General features: G+C 41.8%; 1 protein-coding gene across 2 annotated transcripts in view; it reads left to right on the top strand.

Annotated features, from left to right (window-relative positions):
- Positions 1 to 14,887, top strand: part of pik3c2a (phosphatidylinositol-4-phosphate 3-kinase, catalytic subunit type 2 alpha) — a 40,468-nt gene extending 25,581 nt beyond the window's left edge. For both annotated transcript variants that reach the window (XM_053426719.1, XM_053426720.1), the window contains 22 exons: positions 1,408 to 1,530; positions 1,646 to 1,813; positions 2,426 to 2,543; positions 2,692 to 2,834; positions 4,377 to 4,568; positions 4,845 to 4,938; positions 5,108 to 5,202; positions 5,773 to 5,953; positions 6,061 to 6,165; positions 6,916 to 7,008; positions 7,177 to 7,306; positions 8,029 to 8,165; positions 8,837 to 9,006; positions 9,120 to 9,276; positions 10,086 to 10,195; positions 10,597 to 10,804; positions 10,939 to 11,063; positions 11,715 to 11,832; positions 12,125 to 12,206; positions 12,548 to 12,654; positions 12,745 to 12,870; positions 13,037 to 14,887. In XM_053426719.1, coding sequence (XP_053282694.1) covers positions 1,408 to 1,530; positions 1,646 to 1,813; positions 2,426 to 2,543; positions 2,692 to 2,834; positions 4,377 to 4,568; positions 4,845 to 4,938; positions 5,108 to 5,202; positions 5,773 to 5,953; positions 6,061 to 6,165; positions 6,916 to 7,008; positions 7,177 to 7,306; positions 8,029 to 8,165; positions 8,837 to 9,006; positions 9,120 to 9,276; positions 10,086 to 10,195; positions 10,597 to 10,804; positions 10,939 to 11,063; positions 11,715 to 11,832; positions 12,125 to 12,206; positions 12,548 to 12,654; positions 12,745 to 12,870; positions 13,037 to 13,219 — 2,965 coding nt within the window. In that variant the 3' untranslated portion in view covers positions 13,220 to 14,887. The remainder of the gene's footprint in view (positions 1 to 1,407; positions 1,531 to 1,645; positions 1,814 to 2,425; positions 2,544 to 2,691; positions 2,835 to 4,376; positions 4,569 to 4,844; positions 4,939 to 5,107; positions 5,203 to 5,772; positions 5,954 to 6,060; positions 6,166 to 6,915; positions 7,009 to 7,176; positions 7,307 to 8,028; positions 8,166 to 8,836; positions 9,007 to 9,119; positions 9,277 to 10,085; positions 10,196 to 10,596; positions 10,805 to 10,938; positions 11,064 to 11,714; positions 11,833 to 12,124; positions 12,207 to 12,547; positions 12,655 to 12,744; positions 12,871 to 13,036) is intronic.
- Positions 14,888 to 15,782: the final 895 nt, after the last annotated feature.

The raw sequence follows: 15,782 nt of genomic DNA, 5'->3' as shown, positions 1-15,782 counted from the left end.
TGTTGTTCCCTGTGGCTTAATTATCCATGCCAGTGTCCAGTTTCACCACGACTTTATCTCCCGCGTGCGTCTGGAACAGAGCTCAGCCAAGTTTTCCGTTGTCAGCTCTGTCACGCACCAAAGACCAAGAGTAGTACATTTCATACATGAAACGCAGGCAGAAAAGTAGAGAGGTCAGAGGCTTTATAACTGCACAGGAAGTTGAGTCAGGGAAGATAGCGCTGTCACCAGGTTCACTGTCACTGAAGAATAGTCTTCAGCTATAGTTATTGCTTAATCACGATGGCTTTATTCAGTTAGCCATGGTGAACCAAGATCAAATCTGGTCAAGAGCTGAAAAATGTAGCACTTTAAAACAAAACTATATATAAAGCGTCGCCCTGTCTGTAAGATGGAGACAGTTTAAAAGCTGTCTTGAGAACCGCTGCTGTCTTTCCACGGTAATTTTCTGGCCAGGGAGGCCCTCACGAAGAGAGGAACTGCTTAATAACAGGCCTATTTACTGCAGAGCTGCCTCCCCCAGCAGCTATTTTAAGCCAGCACCAAACATTGCTGCAGTGACAGTCATTCCAAAGACACCTCCAAAAATGTTTCACCCAAGGCCAGTGGGACACAGCGAATATAGTATTTCCCAGTCCAGACAAGCAGCCAGACATATCTGTTGTGTTGTACTGTTACTGTAATTGTTGAAGTCTTGAGTCTGGTGTTGTGGCTAATGTGTCATCCATCTGGAGCCTCAGTAAATGCCACAGCACTGCCAGCATATTGAGACACCATGGTGAGTGGTGGAACTGCCAACACAGATGGCACTGTGCAAAGGATCAGGCCTGGAGTAGTGGAAATGTGTAACTGATATATTCTCCCTCCCCACTCACATAATGTATCTCTAAGTGAAACAGAGAGGTTATTTTTGATGTGTGGATCAAACCAAATTCTATTTATGAACGATTTGTTCACATTCTATTGCCTTATTTGAAATGTCTGGATGCATTAAAGACATGCTCTCCTTTCACTGTGCACCTGCTTTGCATTTATATGTTCCTTGACATTAGAGGCTATTATCTAAAGATGCTTGTTTATATATTATGTAAATTGGTTATGACATAAAGTGATGACATCAGCAACCTGTGTACCGTGGACTTTCCATGTTGTTCTTCAAACCTGAGGTTATATTCACGTAAACTAAAGTACTCAATCATTCAGACCCCACCGGAACATGCAGTTGCAGTGTGACATGTAACAGTGCTGTTAATACAAGCAAGCATTTACAATTGACAGGTGATCATGTTTGACCAGCGTCTCCCTCTCTAACCTCTATTTAAAGCTGTTAATAATCTGTAGATTGTGTTTTATTGACTGAGACTTAAGTGAAGTTGTAACGTGTTCTTGTGTTCTGTGTTGTTTCAGCTATGAGAAATACTTCCTGATGTGCTCCCTCACCCACAATGGCAAGAACCTGTTTAAACCGGTCCAGTCCAAGAGAGTGGGCACATACAAAAGCTTCTTCTACCACGTCAAATGGGATGAACTGTGAGTGATTACCTTGCCCTCTGTCCTTTACTCAATCCCTCTCTTCCAATTGATTCACTATTTGAATTTACCCCAACAACAGCAACAATGCCTACTCTGTCCTCGTCTCTCCCAGGATCAATTTCCCCATGGCAGTGGCTGTGCTCCCACTGGAGTCCATACTGAGCCTGTCTCTGTTCGGGGTGCTGAACCAGAATGCCGGTGGCTCCCCAGACTCCAACAAGCAGAGGAAAGCTCCAGAGCAGCTGGGCAAAGTGTCTATGCCGCTCTTTGACTTCAGAGGGTGAGAAGAGGGGGACAGCTGGGAGTGGCTGGATTTATGTTTTACTGTATTTACCTGTTTATTGCATCCATGCACATCACATTTTTTTAGCTTTTCATCCACCCACACAAAGCAAACTGTAGAGGAAGCTTATAGGCAAAGACAAATTATTAGAAAATTGCTTCTGTTTTACAGGCCCCCCAAGACTGAAAGAGACACTTGTTCAGTTGTAGTTATTTTTTGTGTCTTTTGAGTCTTTTTATTGTAATTTTGTTCCTCTATATGTCTTTTAGTAGCTCTGTTGCATCTGTGTTTGGTAATTCTTCCACCCTTTATTGCCACACTGCCTCCCTTTTGGTATTATCTTGTATCTTTTAACTGAGCTATTTACAGCCAGCTCATACAGATGCTCTGACCCAGTGTCCCCTTGAGTTCTTAGGCCCCTGGTCCTGTGACCAGTCAGCCCGTTGATTAATCCATCCATGAAACCAGAAATGAACAATATCTAGTTGTATGTGGAATATTTGCTGTAGCAATAGCACATAATTGCAATATTATGAATGATGAATAATATTACAACGAATGGCTTTGAATCTTGTTGTTTGTTTGTTGTTTATTGCTGACGGTGTTCAGGGTGCTTGCCAGGGGCAGCAGGCTGCTCTGTCTGTGGACGTCTGCCCAGGGAGCTGCTGCCACTGCTGGCTCATCAGGCAGCCACAAGAAGATGCCCACAGAGAGAATTACAATGCAGGTTGGTGGTGGCACCGGCATGTTTTTGTTTTTATTCAAGTTTTTTTCCCCCTCAGGTTACTTGTGACGAAAGTTGTCTTCTTCAATTAAAGTTACTTTTGAAGAATAAAGAGAGCCAAACTTTGCACATGTATTTGTGTTACCATCAGGTGGACTTTCCCAACTCAGCACTGGATGTTTTATATGTGGGACCAAAGGAGGCCCCCATCCTGGAGCCACATACTCTGGAGGAGTTGGACCCAGACCTCCGGCGCAAGCTGGAGAAAATCTGCAGCCGAGCTTCAAATTTCGGGTAAGGGATTCTCCCTCATGTTTCAATAAATATAATGTAGGGATTGCAATTCATAGATTTGGATGTGAGAATAAATATCAAACACTTCTAACACTTTTCTGTAGTTTCTGTTATTTCAGTCCTTCAGAGTTGAAGGTTTGCTGGAATGATTTAAATAAAAGGTGGTCTTGATGTTCCTTCATGAACAAACACAGGATGCTTTAAGTAGCTGCTGGAAAGTGTAATGAAGTGTAAAATTGGGACTTAAATGTGCATCTGCATGAAATTGAATTCAAACAGGCCAATTTCAAATTTTTCTTTTTAACCTAAGCTGCCTTTAGACATGGACTGAACTCCAGATAATCTCCTGACGTTCTCTGGAGGAACTGTATGTGAGACCGCAAATGTCTGAGTGAGAGGCCCATACTTTATTTGGAGTTTCTCCTTCCAGCCTCCGAGTGGAAAAACTCTGGGTAATGTTGGAATGAGCCCATGTGAGAAAACTGCAGGAGATTATCCAGTGGATTCACCATGTGCAAGTGGGCGTGCTGATGCTTTTCTAACGCAGAAGAGACACAAAACTGAGAATACAAAAACTGTGTGAAAGGCAAACTCAGTCGATTGTTTAAAAATAAAAAAACAGATTCTATTGGACATACTAGATTAACATAGAGATTTTTTTAAAATGCTACTAACTTTGCCGGCCTCAGTTTCCCAGTCTCCAGTATCGCTGTTCGCTTCCAGCTGCTCCCGGCGCTGCTAAATGCTCTCCTTACACGCTGCTAGCCAAATCTCATCCACCCTGCCAACATCCATGAGTCTCAACCGGCACTTTAGGACAGAGCGCTCTCTCACCTTCCTATTTATTTCTCCAGCCTCTTTTCACTCAAGACATGTTGAGCATATGATGTGTTGTGTGTCCATTTCAGTATGTGTGATATTTCATCATTCCCTGAAAGAAAAATCTTCAACATCCGCAGAAAGGCAAATGTAAGCTGAGCCTGGCTCAGTAGTGATAAAGACAAGTTGTCTCCTTGTGTGATTTGTTAATTTTCAAGAGACAAGGTTCTCTTAAATCTAACCACAAGATTGTATCTTTGTATCTTTTATATGCAAAAACCAGTCTAACACTGAGGAGTTCTGCTAGAGATGAAGTCATTCTAATGACTTTTGTAATTGCTTAAATGCACATTGACTCGTAGTTTTTTAGCATTAGCAGAGAAGTTATGACTCACTTATCCTGCACTGATTTTCCCAGATGTTCTGAGAAGCTGGTGACCTTACAATCACATTGCTGTTATTATATCTTGCACTGCATTTGTGTGATCTATTTTTCAGTGGTCTGTTTTAAGCATTATTGTTGATGCTGCCAATTAGACTCCACATTCTTCAGTCCCTTTTCTACTCTATGTTTAGTGTGTTGAAACAGAGAAAGAAACTTTATCTGATAACTTTGCGTTGGATATATGTGATTAGAAATCTTTATGCGATAGCTGTAGCTTATACATGCTTATATATTTTTATGTAAACACCATTCTCCTCTCTTCTACGCTCTGTCTGCAGGCTCAAACGGGCTGATCACCAAATCATATGGGACCATCGGCTCCACTGTCAGAGGGACCACCCCAGCAGCCTGCCCAAAGTGCTGGCCAGTGCACCCAGCTGGGACTGGGCCAGCATGGCTCACATCCACTCACTGCTGCACCAGTGGCCCCCTCTGCCCCCTGTCACTGCACTGGAGCTGCTCGACTCAAAGTATGAACTGTGTGCCCAGTACTTGTACACACATTTACTCTGTGGCACCGCAGGAAAACTGCTTTCTCTCTTTATCAATTAATGTGTCATTCAAATTTAATTGGGTTAATTAGGTTTAATAAGTCAGAAGCTGATACCGTCAGTTTGTAATTCGGTGAAGCCTAAAGTCCTATTTTAAGTGGAGGGAAATTTTCCTTTCCTTTTAACTGTGCTGATCTTTATTGTTGAATGTTTAGTGTCTTATGTGTGTGTGTGTGTGTGTGTGCTTGTTTGTAGGTTTGCAGATACAGAGGTGAGAAGTGTGGCTGTTAGTTGGATTGAGAAGAGTAGTGATGATGAACTAGCTGGTTACCTGCCACAGCTTGTACAGGTACAGATAAAACACTGAACATACACATGTCATTGAATCTCTCACATGTCCATTCACCCATTGACTTTATAACTCAACTTGTCTTTCTCATGTAGACCCACCCCCTCCCCGTTTATGCACATTTGCTCAATCTGTCGTGCTAAATCCCAGTTCTCTCTTGTCGTTCCAGGCCTTAAAGTTTGAGTGTCACCTAAAGAATGCCCTGGTCATCTTTCTGCTGTCCAGAGCACAAGGCAACATCAACATCGCCCACTACCTCTGCTGGTGAGTGGGTATGCAGCGGCGCTGACACAGCAACCAGACGCCTGAGATGAAATGATGCAACAAGTTTGTCTCATTAGTGTTGAAATCCACACCAAACTGTAATTGTTTCTACCCCCGACCCTTCCATCAAGTTATCATGGAAATCCGTTCTGTAGTTTTTGCATAATCTTGCTAACTAACAAACATACCAGCGGCCATTATGAAAACCCGAAAAAACGATGAGAGATGCTCTGAGCCAGACCATTATACTTATGTACGGTCTAAAGGAATCCTATGTTGCAGAAAAGTAGCATCCACAAAGCTGATCAGTGGGCCTTACTGGGAATTAAATTATCAGAATAACCTCTTTGCTTACCACTTTATTTTTCCAATTTCAAGATAAACAGAGTATGATACAGCACAGCATTAAAGGAGGGTGGCAATGGGGATTTTCTCTCTTGCGAGAGGGGGTGACGGAAATAACATTAAATTGAATAGCTGTTGAAGTAACTTCATCATAAAAACAGGCTCGTATCCAAAGAGAAAGTGTCCTTTAGGTGTTGACTATTGTGATGTGTGTAATGCTTGTAGGCTGCTAAAGGACGCTGTGCAGGATCCTGGCTGGGGCCGGCGTTATGAACGGGTGCTTGGTGCCCTGTTGTGTCTGTGTGGAGCCAAGCTGAGGGCGGAGCTGGAGAAACAGACTCACTTTGTCACCCTGCTGGGAGCCGTGGCCGAGAGGGTCAGGCAGGCCGGGGGCTCCACACGACAGGTTAGTGCATGTGCAGATGCAATCTGATCTGACATTAATTTAGTCTTTTATTGTATTGTGTATGGGGATAATAACATCTGTGTGCGTTTATTTCTGTGTGTGTTTAGTTGGCACTGCAGGAGGGCCTCGAGAATGTGCAGAACTTTTTCCAGAGGAACTCCTGCCGAATGCCTCTCAGCCCCAGTCTGGTGGCCAAGGAACTAAACATCAAGGTAAAACACACAGACTGAAATAGAGAAATTTACAATAACTTTGCATGAACAAAATCTCCATCTCCCTCATATTCATATGTTTTCTTTATTTTATTCAGGTAAATAAAAGAATATGTCTTGACACCATATTTACCTGATCTACAAAGATGACCTGTAGTGAATTTATAATGACGCTTAAAAAATAAATACAAGAAAACCCCAAACCTCTGGATCAGGACAAAGAAAAAGAAAGTTTGTAATCTCTGAAGGTTAAATCACAGAGGAAATTAGCTTACTAAACTACAGTTTCACCTAAAAAAAAAAACACATGTATGCACATACTTAGGTGGTTTACTCCAAACATCTAAATGCATTCTCTGAAATAATAGAGGGATAACCTCTTGGCACAAAAGGTACAGGGTATAAAATAGCTTTTAATCAGAGCCTCCTCCTCTGGTTCATTACTCAGGCTTTATTTCAATTGATAATTAACTGTAGACCCCAATACTTATTAATTATGGATCTCTTGCATGTATATGATTTCGATATTATGTGTCAGAATTCAATCACATCACGCCACATAAATGTGTTTGGCTTATCTTTCTTATTATCTTTGACGCTCAGAAATAACCTTTTTCATACGGTCATTGGACAGTGATGTTTTTGATCAAATAGATAGAATGCCATGTCTAGATCCTGCAGTTGAACCTGACAAAACAATGCGATGTAATGCTCAAGATAAAATCACACTGTGCCTGTATGTGCTTGTAGGCCTGCTCCTTCTTCAACTCCAATGCAGTTCCCCTCAAGTTGGCCCTGGTCAACGCCGACCCACTGGGAGAAGAGATCAATGTTATGTTCAAGGTACTATACACATGTAGACAGTATTTCAATAGATAGAAATAGTTCTTGTTCATCTTTCAGTCATGCAGCAACTGTGTAGTTGCCATCAGGTAACTAAAAACTGTTTGCATGGCTCGTATATGTGCATTGCACCACCTGGTGGCTGAAGTGTGTCTGATTGTTTATCAGGTTGGAGAAGACCTTAGGCAGGACATGTTGGCTTTGCAGATGATCCGCATCATGGATCGCATATGGCTGCAGGAGGGGCTCGACCTCCGCATAGTCAATTTCAAATGCATCTCCACTGGCAAGGACAAAGGTAACAGAAAAACACATGCAGGCACACTCTGTGTTAGACATACCGACAAAACACTCATAATTCATAGCACACGTGGGTCAGAAGAAGAACTTTTTGTATTTGTAGAAGACTGTGTAATACAATAATCTGCCATTCTCAATTTGTGCTATTCACAAAGATAATGATCTTCTTGTGTGTTTGAATCTGTAATGGCCAAAAGAATAATACATTTCTTCACTCAAGTGTTGTAATAAGTATTGTTGATGATCTGAAGCCATACAATACTTTTATGTAGCCAAACTTGTAAAACGATGATCAACCATAGCTTTTTTAACATTCAACAGCTGATGGTTATCACTTATGTAACGGCAATTTCATTTGACTATGATACGATTTAGCATATTTTCATCCCCCTCCCCCATAATATACAAATAATTCAAAAGTACGTTGACTGTTGCGTCCAAAGCCCCAAAAGTCCTCCCCGCTGTTGACAGCCAGTGGCCAGAAGCATTATGTTGTCATGTTGTCTATCTGTCCCATTATTGTGAACATTATATCTCAAGAAATCCTTGAGGCGTTTTTCATATTTGGTACAAATATTCACTTGGACTCAAGGATGAACTGATTCGATTTAGGTGGTCAAAGGTCAAGGTCGCTGTGACCTCACAAATGTTGACCATGTGTCACTTGGACTCATGAGTGTGCTTGCATTGCTTTAATAAAATCTGTCTTGTGTTGTCCAGGCATGGTGGAGCTGGTGCCGTCCTCTGACACCCTGAGAAAGATCCAAGTGGAGTATGGCGTCACCGGATCCTTTAAGGACAAACCATTAGCAGAGTGGCTCCGCAAGTACAACCCTGCTGAGGACGAGTATGATAAGGTACACACATGAAGGATATGTTATTGTAAGCAAAATGAAAGGAGATTATCCCTGAACAACCTGGCTGTTGAGGTGATGTGAAAAATATAATACCTTTTTTCAGGATTATGTCCGGCCAAATTTTAGATGCAGTCATTGTTGCTAAATAAGTTTTACACACACACCTACTCACTATATCAAACAATAATTAGCCACAGCGTATTAGTTTCACACACATGCCTTTAATACCTCATGATATGGAGTGTTAGTGGTAATAATGGTTTGAATATTTATATTTATAATTTCTGTCTGTGTTGGAGTTACAATACAGGGTGTGTACTCTTTGAGTTTCTGGCAATTTTATAACTGTATGAACTTTGACGCATAGAAATGTGAGACCTTACTCCCTGCTCATCACCTCTGACTCAGAATCTAGAGGCATAAGCAGAATGTTTGTAGGCCGGTGACGACTGTTGGTTTGCTGGAAAGCCTGCAAGATCATTTAATAGTTTCTGGATGTGCTTGAATTTTTTTGAAATGTAGAGAAAACCTCTTGTCTCTAGTCACAATCTTCACTTCCTCCTAAGCATTTAGGCTTTTGTCTTCCCTCACAAAATCTGCTGGTATTACACTGCATCTTGGCAGTAGCAGCACGGCACTGTGCTTCACTCTTTCTCTTTGCTTCTATTTAGGCATCAGAGAACTTCATCTACTCATGCGCGGGATGCTGTGTTGCAACCTACATCCTTGGAATCTGCGATCGCCACAACGACAACATCATGCTGCGCTCCACTGGTCACATGTTCCACATTGACTTTGGCAAGTTCCTGGGCCATGCCCAGATGTTTGGCACCTTCAAAAGGTAAATTATTTTTTATCTATATATGTGTTGGAGTGCTCGTCAGATATATCAGCTTTGATGCATTACCAGTGTTGTACCAGGATGTCAATTGTTGTCTCTTTCTTTCCCATCAGGGACCGAGCGCCATTCGTCCTGACCTCTGACATGGCGTACGTCATCAACGGAGGCGAGCGTCCCACCAGTCGTTTCCAGCTGTTTGTAGACTTGTGCTGTCAGGCCTACAACCTCATCCGCAAGAACTCCGGCCTTTTCCTCAATCTGTTGTCACTGGTGAGACAAAGCACACACATTGGGCTTAAATGCACAGAGAGAGCGAGAACACGTAAAATACATCAGTTATCTATATAAACTTGCAATCTATTTGTATCTTCAGAGGTGTTTGTCGTGTGTGTGTGTGTGTGTGTGTGTGTGTGTGTGTGTGTGTGTGTGTGTGTGTGTGTGTGTGTGTGTGTGTGTGTGTGTGTGTGTGTGTGTGTGTGTGTGTGTGTGTGTGTGTGTGTGTGTGTGTGTGTGTGAGAGAGCGAGCATGCGTCTTTGCATGCATATGTTTCTCTGCAGTTTTGGCCTCTTTCTTTTATTCCTCTCTGTTTTGCTGAACAGTTTTTCACAGAGAGCAGTGCTCCTGCAGCTGTGCCTTGATAATAGATCATTGCTTTACTGCTGACCTGGAAATGTCAGTTTATATGTGGCTATTTCATGATGTTTCTCTCAAGAATTTAGCTGAATACTTAATTGCTAAAGTGGAGTGTATTTATATCACGTTTCCAACACATAGACAATTCCTAGTGCTTCATGTAAGGCACAGTAATACATAAAACAAATTTTATATCGCGACATTGTCTTTTTTGTCTTTACTCTGAAATGATAATGTCATGAATTAAAATGATTGACAGCCTGGAAGCCAAAGACTTTGTGGTTCTTTTGTTCATGTTGTGGTTTTAGTATTAACTTGATTCTTTAAATATTCTTTAATATAAATTTGCACTATTTTGAACATGTAGTTCTAATTGTATTGTTAATTGTCAAAAGTGTATTTGAACTTTGTTCATCTCTTCTCATTGTGTGTCTTTTTGTTATAGATGACGTCGTCAGGCCTCCCAGAGCTAACTGGCTCTCAGGATCTCAAATATGTGTTTGACGCTCTGCAGCCCCACAACACAGACGCAGAGGCAACCATCTTCTTTACCAGGTGAACAAGCCACAACATCTCTTTTCCCTTTTACTAAAACAACTGTTTCAACTAGAGAAATCAAACTCTCTAACTAACCATAACCCTAAGTTTTTTTCTAATTTTGCCTGTTGTTTTTGACATATTAATAGGAAAGTGAGTTGTGTGACATCTTTTTGGTTAAAAACACAAAATCCACCAGGTGGCAGTATTAGCTCAGTAGAGATGAGACTGCTGTAGTGGGTGTCTCATTATACCCACAAAGCTCCTGCCACACTAGCAGCAGTATCAGGTGTACGCTGTTTATGTAATACCAGTTAGGCCGGATTGGAACTCAACCCTGACAACAGAAGAGCCTGAGGTCAGAAAACAATATTGAGATTTGTGCCTTGTCTCTCTCCCCCCCCCCCCCACATCTCTAGATTAATTGAGTCCAGTCTGGGCAGCGTGGCCACCAAGTTCAACTTCTTTATCCACAACCTTGCCCAGCTACGATTCTCTGGCCTTCCGGCCAATGATGAGCCCATTCTGTCTTTCTCCCCCAAGACCTACACCATGAAGCAGGAGGGCCGCATTATCCAAACATCCATCTTTTCCTTCCAGAAAAGATACAACCCTGACAAGCATTATGTGAGTCCCACTGTATATATTTATCTTAAATCCTCCTTTCTACTTTTCAATGCTCTGTCACACCTCTGTATGTAACCTGAAAAACTGCAGACACCTGATGCATGGCTGTCTTCCTCTCTGTCCTCTGTGTGCAGACATATGTAGTGAGGATCCTGAGGGAAGGTCAGAACGAGCCGCAGTTTGTCTTCCGCACTTTTGATGAGTTCCAGGAGCTCCACACCAAACTGACCATACTTTTCCCGCTCTGGAAGCTACCGAGGTAGGACGTTACCTTGGCTCTGACCCTCAGCCTCTTTGGCCATGTTCAGACCTGGAAAAGACATCCAGTCTTACAAATGTGTCCAAAGAAAAGGATTCTCTCAATATTTGATGATCAGTATTGATATTGTTTTGGTGGCCACAAAAAAAATCCACTTATGGGTACAGAAGCATAAAAATACATATGATTGATTATTAACCTGTAGCTGAACAGAGGACATCCGCTGTATGGGCGGTCCTTCATATGTGGCCCAGGACGCATTTGCGTTTACACAGTAGAAAGAATGTGGTAACTTATGTCTCAGACAACCTCTGAATGTGTTTTGAGTGTTCTGATCTCTAAACGCATTGAGGGTGCGTTCAGACTGACCACTCATCCTTTTAATACCAGGTCTGAATTGGGTCTTAATATTTCAAATACTGATCTGATTTCTTTAATAGTAATCATTAAAACATAAATTTTCTTCAGTGGCACATCAGGGCATATCCCAGTGTGTTTAGCAAGTTAGATAGAATGTTTTTGGGAGACCTCGTGCTGTGTGGACATATACTGCCAAACTTCAAAACCACTATTACCCATTTAGCCAGGTCCCTGTAACCTTTTCAGGGTTCTGTGGTAGTAGATGTTTCATGTCTTTCTCTTTATCCCTAGTTTCTCGAACAAAATGGTGCTTGGTCGCACCCACATTAAAGATGTGGCAGCCAAGAGGAAGCTGGAGCTCAACAACTATGTCCACAACCTGATGAGAAGCTCCACAGAGGTCACTCATGTACGTAAACACACAAACTCATACTTTTACTGAAGATGCATTGCCTGGCTCCAAAACCTAACCTCAACTATCCCAAGTAAATGTCTCCAATTCTAACCTACAACCCTCAAACAGCCCTTTGGATTTGTGTGGACTGTCCTAAATGTCCTCCGTCTGTATGGTCTAATACTTGAACTGGTCCTCACAAAGATAGAAGCACAACTACACATACAAACGGAGTAATCAGTACAATTTGGGGGATTAAAGTACTGTGAACATGGCAGTGAAGTAATTGCAATATTTCTGTTTCTAGTGTGACCTGATCTACACCTTCTTTCATCCAATTGCACGAGACGAAAAGACAGAGGGTTTAGACGCCGTGCCCAAAGCACCAGGTAAATACCCGCTCTTTTCTTTCCTGTTCTTAATTAATTATACCTCTCACACTCAAACATTCGGTGGAATGTACTTTTGGTTTCTTTCTCAGTTCAAATAAACAGCAGCAGAAAAAGGCGGTTTCTCAGCCACAGAAGTAGTTGTCAAAAATATACTGACAGCAAAGAGCCACAACAACTACAATAAATTCAGTCACTGTGTAAAATGTTGAGTCCCATTTAGAAGCAAAATAAAAAGGCTTTATTTTGAAATGTGTGGTTTGGACTAGCTCAGTTGAAGAATCTGTGTATTCTTGTTATTCAACCTCCAAGATAGTGATGTGTGATATTTGCCGTTGCAGAGCCTCCACTCAGTCCCACTTCTGGTCGCGTGGAAGGAGAAGTGAAGCTCTCGATCTCCTACAGGAACAGCACTCTCTTCATTATGGTCATGCACATCAGGGATCTGGTAAACATAGTGATTCATTTAACTTAGTTCTACTCTTTCATTCGTTTATCTGTCTGTTGTTCTACTATTAATCCGTTTTTCCCCCTCCAGGTGTCTGAGGATGGAACTGATCCCAACCCGTATGTTAAAACCTACCTGCTTCCAGATCCACACAAGACCTCCAAACGCAAGACAAAGATCTCGAGGAAAACCAGAAACCCTACTTTCAATGAGATGGTTAGGAAATCATTTTCTGTATTTACTTCATGGGTTCTGTTTTAGAAAGGCCAACTTGTGTGTTAAGTTTACCTTTTGATAAGAACATGATTACCTGGGTCATTACCTGATGAAAATATGTGGTTTGTGGCCAATGTACTCACGTCTTCCTTGTCTTCCTCCACAGCTGGTGTACAGTGGCTACAGCAAGGAAACCCTGGGCCTGCGGGAGCTTCAGCTCAGCGTGCTCAGTGCTGAGTCACTGCGTGAAAACTACTTCCTTGGCGGCATCACGCTCAGACTCAAAGACTTTGACCTCAGCAAGGAGACGGTCAAGTGGTACAAACTTACAGCCGTCCCCTACTTCTAATCCCCAACCTGCCTCTCCCTGTAGTCGGGAACAATTCTCCACACAAACGCTGCATTCACATCAAATGGGAATAGCTAACTCAGGATGGGGTACCAAAATGCTACTTCGGAACCTGGGGGTTTTGAGAAGATAGCCTTACTTTTTCTGCTACCGCCATCACCAAATTTGAACAACTGATCAGCAGGAACCTGATTCTGTCAAATTTCCGCAAGGCAAAGTTACCACTGCAAATAAATTGTAACCATCGTTGTGTTACCTCAGAAGTTATTCCCATGTGACGTCAATGCAGGCGGGCGACAGAACAGGCCAATTCACCCGCACCCTCAAAGAGAAGTCTGCTCATTCTCCACTATTCTCTCTCCCTCTTTAACTAATCAAGATTGTTTCTGTGACAAACAATCTCCGCTTATTTTGTCTCTTTTTCTCCTTAACTATAACGAAGAGCTGTAATGTTTTGTACATTTTGATATTAGAGGACCAAAACGGCTTACTTGCAGAAGAGTATATATAGATTGACACATTTATTTTTTAAGGACTAGAAAGGGGGGCTCACTTTTACACTTTCCATGTTTATTACCTACATAGACAAATAGGAGGCATCAGGGTTCCCTGCACTCCGGCGGACACTTTTGGGTAGAGTAGTCCAACACACCAGATTCCACGAAATCATGAGTGACCTTATTATTCCCCGAGAATGTGCCAAAACGAATGAGGATGGCAAATCAAACCACTCTCCCTGACAGGGAGCTGAACAGGGTGCCTTTGTTTGTGCTCACAATCTCTTTTTAATGCTCGACTTGGCCTATATATATTTTATTAACAATGTGATATGTCCTTATTAAAGAAAAATCTATATTCTGTAAAGCTTTATCAGTAGATCTTCCAGAGCAGGTCTGCTGCCGGACCGCCATCATAAGGATATGTTTTGTTTTCACAGTGGACTGCCACTAAATGCACACTACCAGATCTTTCTCTCGTGGTATTACTTGACTATTTTCACACAGCACACATTAAAGGGGATTTTGTATCATAAGCTTTGGAACATGCTCTTGTCTGTGCTCTGGATGAGGAAATTAAAGTTGCCCTGATCATGAAACTGTTCACATGTCAGTTACTGGATTTAAAATTAGAGACAGGACATGAGGCTCTTTCAGCTCCGGCAGCGACAGCAGACCCACTCCCAGTGCCTCACTGTGGTGTAATGATGCCATGCTGGCCAAACGTCTCACATAACTCAAACTGCCAGTGAAGTCCACATCCAGTCAGGTTTTCTAGTTTTTCCAACTGAACACAGATCAGCATTAAAAGGGCAACTTTAACTTCACGCATCTTTACAAAAAGGGAACCAGATGCTGAGCAAGAAATTCGCTGCTTTCCCCTCCACTCGCTAACTATAAATCTAAACTTGTTAATGTTTAATAAAGAAATTATGATGAATCTATCTAAAAAAAAATTTTTAAGAGAAGATCTACACAACAATGATCGGAGAGTAACTCTCTAAATATTAGTGACTTGATCATCTCTTTTAGTGACTGTACAAAGAAAGCAAGCAGAGTTTGTATTAACATGGCCAGTTATTTATTCTTAATTGGTGACCTGTAACCTGAATGGATCAGTGTGAACTGTAATCCTTCTTTCCTAAAGCAAATAAATGTTTTTGGAACAAAACTTGATGTGACACTTTACTTGGGTGTGTTGGGTGTACATTGGGTTTGTGCTTATTTGAACCAGATACATGATGTAACTGCTGTCTGCTTCATGAACACAGACCTGAGTTTGAATTGTGTTTAATGGATCATCTACATTGAGCCAACCAATGACACAATCCAGTGTCGGTGCAATCGCCAAGTGCTCGAGGAGAGTTTGATAGCAGTGTCTTTTTCAACAGGTTTTTATTGAGTTCTATTGAGAAGTTTCAAAAAAATATCTATAAAACATGACATGGAAATTACAATTTCATTTTTAGTTGAAGGTTTACAGCTTTAGACCCAGGAGCGTAAATCTAAATTCTAATCTCTCACCTACATGTGAAATATAACCATTAGTAACTTGTTAGGGCCCGAGCACCGAATGGTGAGAGGCCCTATTGAATCTGTAAGGGTTTTTATCATTATTTCCCTTTGGGGGGCTTTTTCAGGGTCTAAACATGCTCAAAAAGTTGTGAAACTTTGCAGGAAATTCAAGGTCTGCGGATATTTTAGTATTCTGGAGTAATTTGAATTGGGCGTGGCAAAATGGCTCAACAGCGCCCCCTGGAACCAGCCCCTAGGTTTCCACATAAGCGATTTGCACCAAAATCGAGACACAGATGTATCGTGACTAATCATAGAAAAAAGCCTATTGGAGCATTATGAAAAACGCAACAGGAAGCCCGCCATTTTGGATTTAGCGGCCATTTTGGCCAAATTCCCCATTTTTACTTTGATGTACTTGTCGTAGAGCTTTCATCAGATCAACTTAAAAATTAGACGGGTGTCATCACAACAAGATTGAGAAAAAAATGATCAAGGGAATTTTTTTTCGTCACACCGTGTGACCGTGGCCTGGCGTCGAAGTTTGGTTC

Source organism: Pleuronectes platessa, chromosome 7, assembly GCF_947347685.1.
Source record: "Pleuronectes platessa chromosome 7, fPlePla1.1, whole genome shotgun sequence".
NCBI classification, from domain to species: Eukaryota; Metazoa; Chordata; class Actinopteri; order Pleuronectiformes; family Pleuronectidae; genus Pleuronectes; species Pleuronectes platessa.
This window is presented reverse-complemented; position numbering and strand designations above follow the sequence as displayed.